At 45.9% G+C, this 16,550-nt stretch overlaps 1 protein-coding gene across 6 annotated transcripts in view; it reads left to right on the top strand.

The window, feature by feature from the left end:
• LPP (LIM domain containing preferred translocation partner in lipoma) overlaps positions 1-16,550 on the top strand; it is a 444,094-nt gene that overhangs the window by 355,442 nt on the left and 72,102 nt on the right. For all 6 annotated transcript variants that reach the window (XM_048863294.2, XM_048863299.2, XM_048863293.2 and 3 more), the window contains one exon: positions 10,716-10,885. In XM_048863294.2, the coding sequence (XP_048719251.1) occupies positions 10,716-10,885 (170 nt within the window). The remainder of the gene's footprint in view (positions 1-10,715; positions 10,886-16,550) is intronic.

Here is a 16,550-nt window from a genome sequence, read left to right as displayed (position 1 = left end):
ATCAGAGCAGGAATAGGGCCTGGTAGCTGGAGCAGTAGTTGAGAGTTGGTGGTAAAGCCCGGGGTCAGAACCAGAGTCAGAAACTAGGAGTCAAGCCGAAGGACAGACCCAGAGTCACGAGTCTCGCCAGATATCACAGCTGGAGTCAGAGACCAGGAATCAATCCAAGGGTCAGAGTCAGGGGCCAGTGGGATCTGTTATAGCAGCAGGCCCGGAACAGTCGAGTTGCAGAGACAGCTTCCTGCTTAAATAGTGCACCTGGACCAACCAGAGATGTTGCCAAAAGGGATTTCTCTGAGCGGCACTTCGTGTGATGCTTAGGCCCCCCGGTTTTACAGAGCATTAATTGCAGGTCTTCCATGGTTGCCTGGTGGTAGAGTGGAAGTGTTTGTCACCCGGAGCCCTGCAGACTGGGGTTGTTGCCCTCCAGTTCCTTACACATTTGGCCTCTAGGAGTGGGTGGGGAGGGCTGCAAGCATTCATCGAGTATTAAATGTCTGAGGAGGAGGTGACCTCATTTGGCCTCAGAGTTTTGTGCTGCATTGCCGCTCCCGCAAACAAGTGGGGTGGGTGTAGCAAGCCCTAGAACCACCCACCACTGCTTCTACCAGCAAGTAGAAGCACCTTGAGTTACCACGTCAGAGCGCTGAGCCAGCACCTTTTGTGTACAGCTGTGCTTGGCATCCGATGGGAAAGCCAGAGCCCCACCCAGCCCCCGCCTGCGCAGTGGCTGGGACTTCCGTCACCAAACCACCAGAAACGTATTTTTGTGGCTCCCCAAAAGAGGATCCTGAGATCTTGTCTAGAATTTCAGAACAGGTCCCGCAGACCAGGGGAATGCCCAGAAAGTCACTACCACCCCCAGAGGGGTGGGGGAAGAGAGACCGATTTCCATCACACACTCTGCCCTTTGTTTTCCGCACGAGTTTCAATCAAACCTTTTAGATAGACGTTTGTTTCTCTATTTGTGTCCTTTCTGTTTCAAGAGTTAAGTCTCGCAATGATGATGTTGAAAATGTAAGTGCAAAGGGATGCATCTCAGTGGATGGTACTGGAGTTCCGGAGCCGTTCATAGGAATTTACAGTCTGGATCAAACATAAAGTCCATCAGTATCCTGTCTTTGACAGCAGCCAGCACCAGCTGCTTCAGTGGAAGTCGTAAGAACCTGCCCGATAGCACTGATGGGATAACTTGCCCCCAAGAACATTTCCTTCTGAGTAAAGCCAGATGATTTTTTTTTCCAGCTGAAACTTTTCTGTTGGGTGAAAATGCCAATCTCGCAACCCTGTAACATTTCACAAATTCATGTCAGTTTCGCTGAATTGTTTCAGCAAGAGGGGCGGGGGGAACAAAACAAAAATCCAAAGAAAAGTGGGAACATTTCATTCCAGTGTTTTCTAAACTAAACGTTTTGATTTTAGGGGCCAGAATAACTTTTCGGGATGAAATTTCCTTTGATTTTACTTGGTTTTCAATGCAATATCATTCTTAAAAGCCACTCCACGTCAAAACAAAATGTTCTGTTCAGCCCAAAGCAATTTTTTGTTCGCCAAAAATTCCAGGCTGTTGGTTTGGGGTTGACTGTCAGCAACCAAACCCTCCATTCTTCACGCAGCGGCTTAAGCCCTAAGCAGCAGCAGCTTGTTTTTCAACTGAGCAATCCTTTCTGTTGAAAATATTCATTTGTAAATGAAACTTTGAAGCAAACTTTCTCTCCTTTTTTTTTTTTCAAACTGGGAAAGGGAGATGGGGAAGTAGAAAGTGAGAGGAAGTGTTTTTTTTCCCCACCTCCACTTCCTCTCACTTTTCTTCCCCCACCCTTCCTCTGTTTCTGGTGGGGGCGGGGGATTTTTTTTTTAAAGTGGGCTTTTTCCAACCTAATTTAAACAAACAAACAAAAAATCATTCTGGAATTTTACAGTGCAAAACAAAGAATTACATGAAAAAAAAATCAAACAAAACAAATCTTTCCTTTTTAATTTTTTTCATTAAGCATATATGCCTCTTTAAAATCCGCTCCGTGTATATCCCATCTAAAGTGCCCATTCCTTTTTCATCACCCGGACACCAGTTTCAGTTCAGGCTAGATCAGTAGTGACCAGTGTGTCACAGGTGGCCGCAGTCCCTCATATCCCTTCTGGAAGTAGTCCTCCCTTGCCAGGGTTAAGGCACATTGGTAATGCACTGTAGGGAAGCTTGTTCTGCCAGTTCCCATGCTATGGCTGCTCTGTGGGTAGAGTGCTTTGATCTAATCGGGCACCATTCATCAGCATTAAAGGAAATAAAGTACGTCTTGCTCTATCCTCTGCATGTCCATGATCGATCAGCAAAGGAGGTTTCCTTTATTATTATTTTTTTCCATCTCAAGATGTTACACTGAGGCTGTAATTCAACCACTTTGCAAATGGTAAAACATCTGCCCCCAAGGGAAACAATACAACAAAAACCAGAGCCTGCTGCAAAAAGTGAGCATTAAGTCAAGTACTATAGAACATCACTGACCCCCACTGGGCTGGGAGACCCATTGCAGGCTACCAGTTTCTGGGGACTAGCAAATAACCAGTCGGGCACAAGAAAACAGTCAAGTCTCCTGTGTTGCGACAGGTACCTAGTCAGTGCTGGGTCATCATCAGAAGCTCAGATCAGAATAGCCCCTAGCTTTGTGGGAAATCCAGGTCCAAACTTTGCAGGTGGCTCTCATGATGGGAATCGACTCAATCAAACCCCAGATGTGGACATTAAGAATGCTCTAGTCCTCACCTGACCTTTGGAGCTCGGCCCCATCATGGTTGCAGCAATTTAGGAAAATTACTTTGGACCATGCAAATGCACTGTATTCTGCTTAGTAAAAGTGATGGGGTAACCTGCCCTTGAGCCTTTTTGGGGGGAGCATGGGGAAGGGAGGAGTTAGGTTCCAGGGGTTTTTCACCAGGCATAAGAGGCATTATTGCAATCCCATTGTTCCAGGGAGCACAGTAGGTTGCTCCCTCATAATGCCTCAATTAAATCAAAGGAGCCAGGGAGCAGCTTCCCACCCTCCTTCCTCTCAGAGCTTGCCCAGGCACCCTGGGGTGACAGCACAGTTTGGCAGGAAGCACATTTGTCGTGCCTACTGGGGAGTTGTGATCAGGTTCGTATCTGCTGAGGCAAATCTCTCCTGGAGCACCTTGTACTGCAGGCCTGTGTAACAGTGGAGAAAGAGATGGCCCTGTGGATGGGGCCTCAGAAGACCTTCAATTTCTGTCTGTGCCACAAACTTCCTGGGTAACCATGGGCAAGTTGTTGACCAATCTGAGCCTCAGCTCCCCATCTGCAATAGCACTTACAGGGTGTGGTGAGGATTAATCCACCAATGCTTCTGAGTTGTTCCAATAGGAACAGTGGGTGAGCAGCATGGGAAAGTCTCTGAGAAGATATCAGGAAGGCTTAGAGACAAGGTGGGTGATGGTATCTTTTATTCAGCCAGCTTCTGTTGGTGAGACAGACAAGTTTTCGAGCTCCACAGACCTGAAGAAAGAGATCTGAGAAGCTTGAACCTTCTCTCTTTCACCAACAGAGGTGGGTTCAATAAAAGACATTCTCTTCCCCACCTTGTCTCTCTCATCTCTTGGGGCCAACATGGCTGCAACAGCACTGCAAACAACAATGAAACTTTAGTAAGACAAGGCCACACCATTGCCCTGCATTTGCTGATAAATCATTAGCAGTGCGTGGGCCGAGACCACCAAGGCATATTGGAAACGTATCAGGTTTGCAGATAAGTGAAGTGAGATAGCGAGGTTGTACTGTGGTTAGGGGATGAAAACAATGAGCAAGCTTTGCTGTTACTGGAAGTAGTCAGAACGGTCATTGCGGAGACCTATGCATGAGGCGTGCTCTGTAGTTGAGATAAAATAAGAGGACTTAGGAAAGTAGTCAGTAATTAAATCACAGCTTTTGATTTAATTCATGGAGTGTTACAAACATGCCTCGAAGCACCAAGCATCTATGAACGACGCGTGTTCGTTGACATCTGCCGAAGCAGCGAATTAAGATGAATCTGTCTAACGTCCAAACATTGCATGAGACGACCGATGTGTCTGACCTGCAGCTGTCAAATAATGAAAATTCAGTGCAGTGCTCCAGCACAGTGAGTTCAATGCTAAGGGGCGAGTAACTGCCACGAAAGCTGCGTCAAAAAACAAAAGAGGACAGGTGGCGGGAGTAGGGGGACGTGTGGGAGAATATCATATAATTTAATTCACCCTATTTGGCATTTATGTAAATCGTCTATCAGCTTAGGTTAAAACTGTCTGGAAAATTTGCTTCCTGTAAAACCAATGGCAAATCCCTCACAAACTCCAGTGGGATTAAGGATTATCACACACATTACAATGGCAAGACTTTGAGAAGTGACTAGTGAATCTGTGTGTCTGGGTTTTTTTGTTGTTGGGTTTGCAATACCGAGCACCAATCCTCCAAATAGTCTCTTTTAAGGTGTCTAAAATCAGGCACCCCAGATCCCTAGTCACTTCTGAAACGCTTAGCCCCAAATTAGTCCAGGAGAAAAATCTGTAGTGTTGAACCGCAGGCAGGACTGAGGTATGAACCCAGGTCTGCTGCAGTGTTGAAAAGTAGAGCGAATTCATGAACCTGACCATCTGCCAGGCTTGTTGGGAGCTCGAGTTCACTAGAATCCAAGAGATAATGCTTCTTCACAGCTGGGTTAGCTCCTCCCCAGGGTCTGCTGCGGTGGGAATTCTACCTGGGAGAAGCTTATGGCAGTGCAAGTTGCCTACAGCCCCATGCCACCAGCCTCCAAAGCGTTGGCACTAGCTTGGGAGAGGTCATGGCCAAGGCACCCTTCCCTAGCATAACCCCTCTTGGACAAGCACCTCCTTTCCTCAGCCAGATGGTAATATTTACTCTCTTCCAGAGCAAAGCTTCCGCTCCTGTCAGCTTGGGCAAAATCAAGGAGCCTGTTGTGTGCATGGTCAGAGAACATTAATCAGAGCTACAGGAGTTCTGGGTTTTGTTTTAAGCTCTGCCACGGTAGCGTGGACTTGTGCAAGTCTCTCACTTCTGTTCATTAAGGGAGGCAGTGTGGCCTAGTGGGTATAGCGCTAAATTGGGACTTGGGAGCCTGGGTATTAGTCTCGGCTATGCCACCGATGTGCTGGGGGACCTTGGGCAAGTCACTTCCCTTCTCTGTACCTCAGTTTTCCCCATCTGCAAAACAGAGCTCATGGTAATGCTTGCTTCCTTTGAGAAGTGTAATATGGTTGAGCTAAGTCGTAGTATCAACCTCTCTCTGTGCCCCTTTCTCTAGTTCTATTGGGGGTAACTATGCCTACCTTGCATGGGGCTGTGAGGATTAACAGATGTTTGTGGAGTGCTTGAAAACCCTTGGATGAAAGTCATTGGAGAAGGGGGGGAGGAACCTTGTTATTTTGTTGACTTATGGTCAACGTTGCCCTCCAAATGCTGTTTTCGCGTCAATATTTCTTCATTAGGAATAATGATTTTTCCACATCCATTGCCAGCTGATTCAAAACTGTCCAAAAGGAAGATGTGTCATGAATTCCTAAAACACACTTGCTGGAGAACTCCTAAGCAGAGATGATTAGAAAAATAGCACTGGGGAATATACCAGGGTCTTGAGAATGCCAGGGGAGCTTTTAGCTTGATATTTGGTGCAATGTATTTACATATGAAAAATACTGTAATACACTTTGGTAAAGGCAATGTATTCTATTTCTTCTCGTTTGTATCCCAGCAGCAATGAAAACCAGGGAGGACATTGGGTTGATCGAGGGAAATTTAAGTGTAATCAATAAGCAGCAGGGGATGTGACCTTGTTTTGATTAACTGTGGTATACTCTACAGTCTATCGGCATTTCTTTGAATGCATGAATTTAAAGCGTTTTGTGGGTGAAGGTCCATGTGTTTTCTACTCATTATTATTACTGCTCTTTATATGGTTTTGGCTGAGTGCTGTACCCACAATGAGAGACTCTCACTGCCCCCAAAGAACTTACCGTCTAAATAGATAAGAGCCAAATGTTGTGTTAGCTCCATTTTACAGATGGGGAATGGAAGTGCAGAGATATTGGTCCAAGAGCACAAGGTCATACTGGCTTCATGGCAGAAGGGTGCTATGCCCTCCCTCCCTTACCATGCTAGAACTGCTCGGATGTGTTCTAGACAACAATAGAGCCTATTTAAAAGAAGGACTGAGTGTCGGGTCGTTTCATTGTGGTGATTGGTTACGGTTGTGTTCTAGAGGAACAGCCGTGTTAGTCTGTATTCGCAAAAAGAAAAGGAGGACTTGTGGCACCTTAGAGACTAACCAATTTATTTGAGCATGAGCTTTCGTGAGCTACAGCTCACTTCATCAGATACATCTGATGAAGTGAGCTGTAGCTCACGAAAGCTCATGCTCAAATAAATTGGTTAGTCTCTAAGGTGCCACAAGTCCTCCTTTTCTTTTTGGTTGTGTTCTAGTGTTCCTCCCACTCACACTGGCCAAAGGAAAAGACTTCCCGTAACTGGGGAAGAAGCGCACAGGGACCCGAGTGGGCTTCTCCCTCAGTCATGTCAGGTTATGGGGGAGGTGAGAAAGCCGCAGCTTCCAGAAGAGCTTTCCCAGCCGTAGTAGGGACAGGGGATGAGGCTCAACTGGGGCTTCCCTCCACCTCCCTGGACCCAGGTCATAATACTCCGAAGTTTTATGTAACTGAGACCTGACTTGGGTTCAGTTAGGAAAGTTACAGAAGAAAAGTCTGGGGCTATTGCTGTCCACCAGTTTCCACTATGAAACTATCAGCCGTGGTGGTACCCGCTCCTGGCAGCTCCTCAGAGAACTCTCAGCCGACACAGATTGAACTCCCCCTAAAACCTGTCCCTGAGGCCCGCTGGCTGGGGCACCATGGGGGAAGCATGCCCTGCTGGTGCTGCATCTGCCGTGTGCATTGGAGAACTCCAGGAGTGGCTGCCAATACAACCCATTTCATCAGCGCTGGGGAAAAGAAAGCTAAAAGGGGGGAAAGAAAATGGTGACGCTGCAAAGACCCATCTTGGTGAAGTTGAATGTTAATTTTGTCATTTGTCTTTAAGCTGCCTTTAAAGGGCTCTCTGTGTCTTTGCCTCTGTCGGAAGCAACTGGGTCACATTGCTCTGGGTTGCCGTTGTAATATGCCACCCACTATTTTCCTCATAGGGTATTTTTGTAATCGTGTGCAATCTGTTTGTTCTCCCGAGTTCTGTGTGCCTAGCCTTTCATGAGAAGTAATGCTACTTGGTCTCAGGTACAGACATTAACTAGTCTGCTGCAGGCAGCGGGGAAATAGTGAGAAAGGAAACATGGGGTCTTTAATTTGAGCTGAATCTAGCCACAGATGTGTTCACAATTAACAATGGTCTTGTGTGATTGGCCTGCAGGAAAATATACCTCCATTCTTTGCAGCCACAATGGGAGAGAGTGCATTATCTGTCACGTGGATTGTGTTTTTTCTTCTCAGAGGCTGATTGTGCCCTAGAGGTTTCAGCAAAAAACAGGCCATAGGCTGAATGATATTCAGCGCGTGCAGTTCCATTGACTTCCCAGGGGCTACAGGTATTCAGCTTTGGTCAAAACCAGGCCCAGAGGTGGCCAGTGATTTCAGGCATGGGGGCCTAGAGCTGGAATCCTAAATCTGTATTTTGGCACACAAGTAAACAGAAGTGGCTCGGAAAAGTAGTCTGCAAATAGCTTGAAAGTGACGCGCTAGCCAGAGAAAGAGGTATATTCCAGTGCATGGGAACTGGCTGAATGATGAATGGAAGTGGGGGGGGAAGGAATTGGTTGCTGGATGTTCCATTCACATGTTAACAAAGGAAACTGAGACGTGTTTGCACAGAGGTTACATTACTCTGGGTCCAAGTGCCCCATAAAAACGATACCGGATGATCACAGAACGGCACACAAGGGAGGTTAAATTCTCCTGAAGAATACTCCCCCGGAAGAACAGTGTGTGAAGCAATACACTCATGGCTTTCAATTTCATGTTTTATATGGAGAGATATTAACTGCTCCCCAGGCGTCACTTCTTATTACAGCAATGCTGCGTAAGTGCTTTGGATGAGACCACTGAGCACTCTTGGCCTTGTCCACCCGGAGAAGGGAGGGAAATGGGGGGGCTCTGTCATGTCATAGATGAAAAAGACCTTTTAGTCCATTTCATCTGTCTCGTTGCTGCAGCGAGACTGCTGCATGGTCGCTGTTAGGAAACTTTTCCACCGCTTTCTCACCCTAAATTACTCCTCTCCCAGTACGGCAAGGGACATCCATGTAAGAGGAAGCATAGCGAAGTGGCTAGAGCACGGGGCTGTGAATCAGGACATCAAGCGTGAATGATCTACAAAGCTAAGCTTTAAGCAAAAAAGTCTATTTATTCCCCTGTGACGGGGTGAACTCACCCCGCACTGGCCGGGGAAGGGTTAACTCCACACTGTGGGCAGAGGAAGCCACGCCCCCACGTCCCTACCGGGCATGCTCCAGGTGTAGCAGTATAAGAGGGAGCAGCCCGGCTTAGTCTGGGCTGACTGCTGGAGCGGAAGGATGCTCCTTACTGGCTCCTGCCCAGGAAGCACTGGCGTCCCGGACCACGGAAGCCAGGGGTCCTGGGCCCATTCAGTAGCACACGGGACAGGGTCTCCCCCACCCCGTCACATCCCTGCAGCTGGGCTTCTTAGCGTGCTCCTATCTGCTCTCTGACTTAGAGTATTCCCACCGGGTTGCTCAGCGTGTAAGCTCTTTGCGGCAGGGTCTGTATTATGTGTCCCTTACAGTGCCAACCACACTGATGCAACTTCACAAATAAGAATGATTTGGGTTCCGTTCCAAGCTCTCCTAAGAGATCTCAAACATCACCTTCCCCCTCATCCTGGAGGGTCGTAAAGTGCCTTCCGCACGTTATGGACTGAAATGCCTTTACTTGCTGCTGAAACGGGCTTGCCCAGCACAACAGCCGTTACTGTACGGCAGCAGCATGCATAAGTTTGGGACAGGCAGTGAAGAAGCTGTAAGCACCTGGGTATTAATGTCATCATCGGTTCCATGCACAGCAGTATCACAGTTCAGCCACCTGGACAATTGAGCAGGCTGGGGGTTTTTTTGTTTGTTTGGGTTTCTTTTAAGCTTTACAGACGTTTTTATTTTTAAGGCAGATACACACAGATACACCACTAAATTAGTGCACGTTTTGTGGCTGGGTTATTGAATTATTTGAAAGGCCATCTTTCAGTTGAATGTGTGATACCATTTGGACAGCTATCTCCTGGCCATCATCCTGCTCTCTTTGCGTAGCCTTCGCTTCCCTAGCAACCGTCCCGCTCCATCTGCCAAGTCCCAAACGCGTGATGCGATATCGTCCCACTGTTCCCTTCTGCTCCCCCACCTGTCGTCTCTTGTCTTGTATTTAAATTGGAAACCTTTTGGGACGAGGACCGTGATTTTGTTCTATGTTTGTACAGTGCCTAGCACCATGAGGTCCTGGTCTGTGACTGTGTTCTCTAGGTGCTATGGTAATACAGATGATAAATAGTAATGTCCGACAAGACCCAAAATGAGAGACACAGAAATTATTCATTCAGAAAACTAGATATGTCCATGAAATCTCCTCCTCTAGTGGCGTAGAAACCTAAGCTTCTGTAAATTAGGGTGACCACATAGCAAGTGTGAAAAACCAGGACACTTTTGTGGGGGGGGGGGGGGGGTATAGTTGCCTATGTATGACAAAGCCCCTAATATTGGGACGGTCTCGATTATATTGGGATGTCTGGTCACCCTACTGTAAATCGTTATTGCTCTGTTGAGCTCTGTGGAATTATGCTGATTTTCCCCAGCTGAGAACCTGGCACTGTCTCTGTTCCATAATTCTGCATGTCTGAGCTAAATCATTATCAATGCTGAGTGCTAGCGGTGTGGAACATCAGTAATCAGCAGTGTGGAACATCAGAGCGGGACTGAAATGAGCGATGTCCCTCGGAGCTGTGCTTTTCACTGCGTTGAGTACTCCCACCTTTCCCTTTGCAGCTTCTGTGCCACAGGCTTCTTTTCGGAAGTGCCCTTTCCCGTGAGCTAAGCAACTTCACTCAGCCTCCCTCCCCCTTCACTCCCTCCCTCCCTTCCCCCCCCTCCCCCTTTGTGTCCCACAAAGCACTTCTACATCAGCCTCTCCAAGCCTGGTCCGTCGTCCGTGCCTGCCCTGTCTTGTCTCTGTGTGTGCCCCCTGTATTTGTCCATTTCTGTAGAACGGTAAGCCCGCAGCGTGAGAGATTGGTGTTGCAATCTCCCTAGCCATTCAGTCCTTCATTTCTTTGCTGCAACCCCCACCAATGGTGCTCACTGCGTTGGCAGTTCCTGTTGTGAGAATGCAGGGAGCTGCATTGAGACTGCTCACGTAGACCACCAGATGGCCTCCCATAGGTGGCGAGTGTACGTCCCCATTGGTATGGGCTGCATTCGATGTAATGACATACAAGTGAAAGGCACCAGAGCCTGGGGTCCAGCCCCAGAGCCATCTGATCCTCCAGAGTGTGCAAATCTTTCCTAGGCATGAGATTGTTCTTGGCGGCTGAGGGCAGGAATTGTACATGACCATGTGGTGACATTGTACCTCAAGATAGCACCTGGAGCCCCCATATTCATGACTTTGCGATGATTATGATGTCTCTTCTCCTCTCTTCCCCCCAGGCCGCTGTTCCCGTTGCGGTGAGAATGTTGTCGGGGAAGGCACTGGATGCACCGCCATGGACCAAGTGTTCCACGTGGAATGTTTTACCTGCATGACATGTGGCAACAAGCTCAGAGGCCAGCCTTTCTACGCGGTGGAGAAGAAAGCGTATTGTGAACCCTGCTACATTGTAAGTGCCGAGGCTCATTTTCAACATGAACACAAACCAGCAGAGTTTAGACATCTGTGGATACTCCCCTCTCTACTGTAGATTGCAGCATTGCCTTACAGTTAAGGGTGAGCAACTCAACTTAGATAGAGTAGAAACAGACCCATCCATGATGTTCAGAAAAAGTTTAATTTCCCACCCCCTTTCCCTCTTGCGCATGATTTCTGGTTTCCATCCAAGCCTTGAAACAAACGTGCCAAAAGAGAGAGAGGTTTTTCTTGTGATAAACTTAGCCTGACTGGGAACAGAAGTAACAGCACTCTTAGGAGAAAACCCTGTTCCCAAAAGCTTTCCACTGTAAGAGTCCTGATGCTGAAGTCCTTGTGTCCTCAAAACTCCCACTGAAGGAGGGGTGAGACTGAAGGATCCCAATGTAATTTTGCAACCCCACAGGATGATAAAAGCTGCCGAACAGCATCCAAACTTTAGGCCCCATCCATTGCCCTTTCAAATCAGTAGGAGTCCATCCATCAATTTCAAGGGCTTTTGTATCCAGATGCCTTTTGATGTTTCACCATTAAAGTATCTGCATTTACCGTGCCCTGGTATTTTGACGGTTTGGGTGAAAAAAATAGTTAAAATCTCTGTATTTAGAATAAGTAAAGCTGCAGAATATCGCTGAAAAATTCTGTGGAGATCACTGAATCAGCCCTGTGTAGATTTCTCTCTAATTCCTAGAACCCTTTCTCTCATCACTGGCTTTTGTCAAACATTGCTCGGTTATATTTATTCTCACTTAATTGCAAGGTGAGGCTACAGCCATGGTAACTAAGTCTCTAACTTCGAGTTTCCTTTACAAGCTGAGGAGCCTGTTCTGCAAGGAGCTGAGTGCCTCCTGTGAAATGCTGAACACTCTGCATTCACACTGATATCAGGGGGAAATGAGGGTTGGACACTTCCCAGAATCAGGCCTTCATGACACCCGGAATCTGAATCCCATTTGTTACTTGCTAAAAGCTTTAATTCCTCAGTTACATTCTTTCATCACTTTTTATTATTTATTATCATTACTACTTCAGAGCATGGTAACAGTGCCTCATGATTCCTTGCCATTGCTACGTGTCCTTTGCAGTGGGATTATTGCTAAAGTGTTGAATGCAATAATGGAGGATTGATGCTGCCTTATTTACAGTGGCAATGGTGGATGGTCCCTGTTAATTGGCTCTTAAAAAGTAAATGATTTTTTGATTGAATATGTGCTTTTAAACCATTTCTCCTTTTAATGTTAGCATTAAAATTATTGTGCCATCAAATTTTTAAGGTTAATTTTGTGGCACATGTGTTGGCCCTTGGGAGGAGACCGTAGTTCATTGCGAGGTGTGTCATAATGCATTGCACCAAGTGTTTTATATCGCTGGAGCTAAATGTCTCATTGACTTCGGGCTGGGATCTGCTAGTCGGTTAATACTTTTTTTTTTTTTTAAATCAGGCATGATTTCTTCACTGCGCATCTGCTTTAGTTTGGGAGAACATCTGCATTAGCCACTGTAATAATGGGTTGAGATTATTTAATCCCATTACTTATACACTTCATTAGCCTGAGTGAATTGTTGGCGACGGTTCAGTAAACTTCCTACGTTGGGAGATAAAAGGATGAGAGGAAAAATACAGAAGGATTCTGTTCCTCATCTTCTTTCAAATTTATCTTCTATCTTTTTAAGGGATAAAGCAATGATAATTGCTTGGCTGCGTCTGCAATAGTAAATTCCACACTACAGCTTTGACCACAGAGGAAAGGATAAACTTTTAATTTTTATAGCTTCTTTGAAATGATTAGGCAAAAAAAAAGTGTTCTTTAAATATTCACCTACACAAGCCACAAATAAAGAAGCTTAAAGGCCTGGCACGAAACACCCCTGGGAATCCGGTCTCTTGCTGATGTGAAAACAACAGTAGTGGAGTTACATACCCATAGCATTACATAAATAGGGGCAGTGATTTTAAACATCCAGATGGGGAAACTGGAGCCAAGGGTTTGACACCTGATTCAGCAAAGCTCTTAGGCATATACTTAAGTCCCATTGTCTGAAATGGCACATAAGCATGTATTTTCAAAACATGCCGAGCTGCCTTCAGAGCCTACGTGCCATTTCAAAAGCGACTCCAGAGTCCAAGTCTCCTTGAAAGTCAGTTTCAAGCTATGTGCTCTGCTGTGTTAGGGCCCGAAGGACGTGCCCATGGCTGTACAGCAAATACGTGACTGAACCAGGCTTAGAAAGTAGAGGCCAAATTCTCAGCGGGCATAAATGGGCATAGCTCAGTAGAGCTACCCCAATTTACGCCACCTGAGGTTCCAGCCCCAGGAATTCTTGGCTTCTGTTCCAATACTCAAACCACTAAACATGCTGCCTCTCTGGTATGAAAGAAGACAAAATGGTGTTTGCCTCATCCAGATTTATAGACCAGGAACTGTTGGCTCTTCTGATAGTTTGCTCTGAGTGACTGCACCATGCACGTCTGCAGTCAGGCCACAGGCAAATAAAATGAAAGTTTTTGAACAATTAAAAATTGGCAAATGTTTTCTCTGTTTCCGAGGTTACTCTTGTGTTGGTGGAGCAGTAGTGAAGCCATAGTTAAGGTTGCAACAGAAATTATGTTTCATTAGTCAATATCAGTGATCTGGTGTTAAAAAAAGGAAGTGAGTAAACTAACCTAAATTAAAGTACATATTCCCCCAGTGAGAAGTTGGTAAACTCCAGTTACCTGCGTTTACCCTTGACTGTGCTACTGGTCAATATTGATGATCAAAGCCTGCAAAAGTATCTCTCTGGTTTTATTTATCATTGCTCCTCTTAACACAAAATGCTCAAACAGGGTCAGGTCCAAAACCTACTGCAGTCACTCACCCCTTGAAACAATTCCTTATCCCCATCTCTGAACAAAAATGCCACCTGGTGTTGAGAACTTGAGTTTGATCCCAGAATTAGTTCCTAACTTTTAAGCACCCAAACAAGAGCATTTAATACAGACTGACAACAATTGCATTGCAAAGGCTAAATCCTACAAATGCATTTTTAATTCTGTTGCTCATGCTTTTGCTCAGTATTATTCATTTTATTCCTAAAACATCATCAACCTCCCTCCATCAAGACACTTGCGGTCAGTAAAAAGCAGTTGAGATAAGCGAAGTGTTAACGTTGGGCAGATGTGTCACCCCCTATCACTACTACAGTCAATCTAATCCCTAAAATGTGACAATATGTCTCCAATCTAACTAGATCCTCCAATATGTGAGCCATGTAGCGCGGCTACAATCTGTTGTCAATGTTCATATACTTTCTCCCCCTTACAGAGAAATTTTACTGTCAAAAGCCTTTGGTTTGCTTGCTCGGTATTTGGGGGAAGTTTTTGTATTGGGCTTTGTATAAAGAAGAGGTTAAGCGTAATATTGCAAACATTGTCATAAAAGATTGAAGAGCAAGATGTTAAAGCCATGCCAGCTGTCTCCTTTCCAACTACCGTATTACCATAAGGACTGAACGCAAGGTTAACCAGACATACTGGTCTGGCAGGGGATGCTGCTGTTTTGCAAATGGGAGTGTTTTTTGATGTCCTGATGACTTTCTCTGGGACATGGAAATTTCCTTCCATTCTTCATCCCTGCTTCTGGGCAGTCACTCCCCGTGTTGTAACAGTCAGTGATAAACAATCTGTAGGGCCAAGTCCTGAGAGACGCTGAGCACCTGTCATTGCCACTGCCAGCAATAAGATGTTGAGTACCCTCCCAGGTTTTCCCCCATGTTGTATGAGTGTCAAGGTCACCAAGTATCAGGCCCTGATGGAGCTGGCTGGGTCCCTTGGGGAAGAGGATGGGAGAAAGCGTAAAGAATTCTTCAGGCAAACCGGAAATATTCAGTAGTTAAAGCAGAGGGACCTCAGAGAAGAACATCAAAACTTAGGGGGCTGGAAGCAATGGGTGGTGAAATAACAAAAGAGCAAAGTTATCGTGAGCCAGAGCTGCCCTTCCATTTTTAACAACTCCACTTAGAACTAGGGAAGTCAAATGGTGCTGTATTTCAGCACCAGGCCAAGACTCCGGAAATTTGGGTTCGATTCCTGCTTCAGCTGCAGGCTTCTCTATTTTCTCTTTCTGTGTTGTCAACTTTTCTCTCTCCTGGTGGCATCAACTTCCCTGGAGAAATCATTTAAGATAAAAAAACTATTTAAAAGCTTGTAAGTCACTGAGGAGACTGTCCCATTAATTTTCAGTGGGCCTTGAACTCTTAAGGTGTATTAGATGAGTGTGGTTTTGAAAGTGTTACCCTAATCTTTCTGTGCCTCAGTTCCCCAGTGGTAAAAAATGGAATAATAATACTCCCTTTCCCCCGCCATTTGTCTGTCTTGTCCATTTAGATTGTAAGTGGCTCTGTCTCCTGCAATATGTTTGCATAGCACAGTGGGGCCTGCGCTGAGAGCGTTGGTGATTTTTTTGCAGGAGGTCACGCTTGATGGTCTGGTGGTTTCTTCTGGCCTTGGACTCTGAATCTGCTCCCATTGAAATCAATGGTAAAACTCCCATTAATTTGGATGGGAGAAGTTAGATCAGTGCTGATTGCTTCTGAGAGACAGACAGACAGAGTGTCCAGAGCAGCAGCCGTGTTAATCTGTATCCGCAAAAAGAAAAGGAGGACTCGTGGCACCTTAGAGACTAACCAATTTATTTGAGCATAAGCTTTCGTGAGCTACAGCTCACTTCATCGGATGTGTGTGTGTGTGTGTGAGGGGGGGAGGCCTGTGAAGTAACGTTAGCGTGCACAGATCTAAAGTCTGAGGTCAATCCCCACTGAAAAATTACATCTATTTTTAAAAAGAATTCTGAATCATGTATGTAGATATTTCAGCACTAATTTAGCAACAGCGTAACAATTTAAATGGGACAAGAAAAGAGAAGCTATAATTTAAAGAATGTTTTGTGATTTTTTTAAGCCCTTTATTCTTGTTTTTGTCAAGCGACATATTGAATTTGAGAGTAATTTATGGAAAGTGTTGCCAGTGTGGTGTTGCGAGTGCGCCGCAATTTGAATTTAAACTGCTCAATGGGATCGTTAAGACTATTATGCATGTTTTCCCAAAGAGTTTGAATTCAAAGTGACATATAAAATCGTGCACTCCTTAAATCATGGAATGTGTTTGTCCTCCAAGAGTGTAATTGAGATCAGCATTATTCTGTACGCCCTATCTTAGGAGCTGCTGCCTTCTGCTGCTAGGGTAACATGATGCCCCTGAGTGGATTGTCAGCACTGGGAATTGAACCTGCGACGTCAGAATCTACAAAACCCAGCCCTGTTAGCTAAGGCTGGAGCGGGTTCAGCAGCATCCATCGTTGGCCCAGCCACCACTGGGGGTGGGGGACAGAGTGTCACACCAAGTCAGCATGGGTTACACTAGTACACAGCAGTTGCTCGGTTTGCCAGTTTTGGTGGGATGTATTCCTGGTGGTTTCATCACATGACGTAATCTTTAATTCCCGATTAATCTAGAATTCCTGGAGATTCCAGGACAATCCTGAAGGGCTGGCAGAACAGTTGCAGCCAGGATATAAGACAGAGCAGCCTCTGGAGCTACTCTGGTTAACTCCAGGGTCCTCCAGCAGCTCCAGAGTCCAGGGGGTGCAAAAATGGAGTGG

The sequence above is a fragment of the Caretta caretta genome, chromosome 9 (assembly GCF_965140235.1).
Source record: "Caretta caretta isolate rCarCar2 chromosome 9, rCarCar1.hap1, whole genome shotgun sequence".
Classification (NCBI taxonomy): domain Eukaryota; kingdom Metazoa; phylum Chordata; order Testudines; family Cheloniidae; genus Caretta; species Caretta caretta.
Note: the sequence above shows the minus strand (reverse complement) of the source record. Positions and strands in the feature narration are given on the sequence as shown.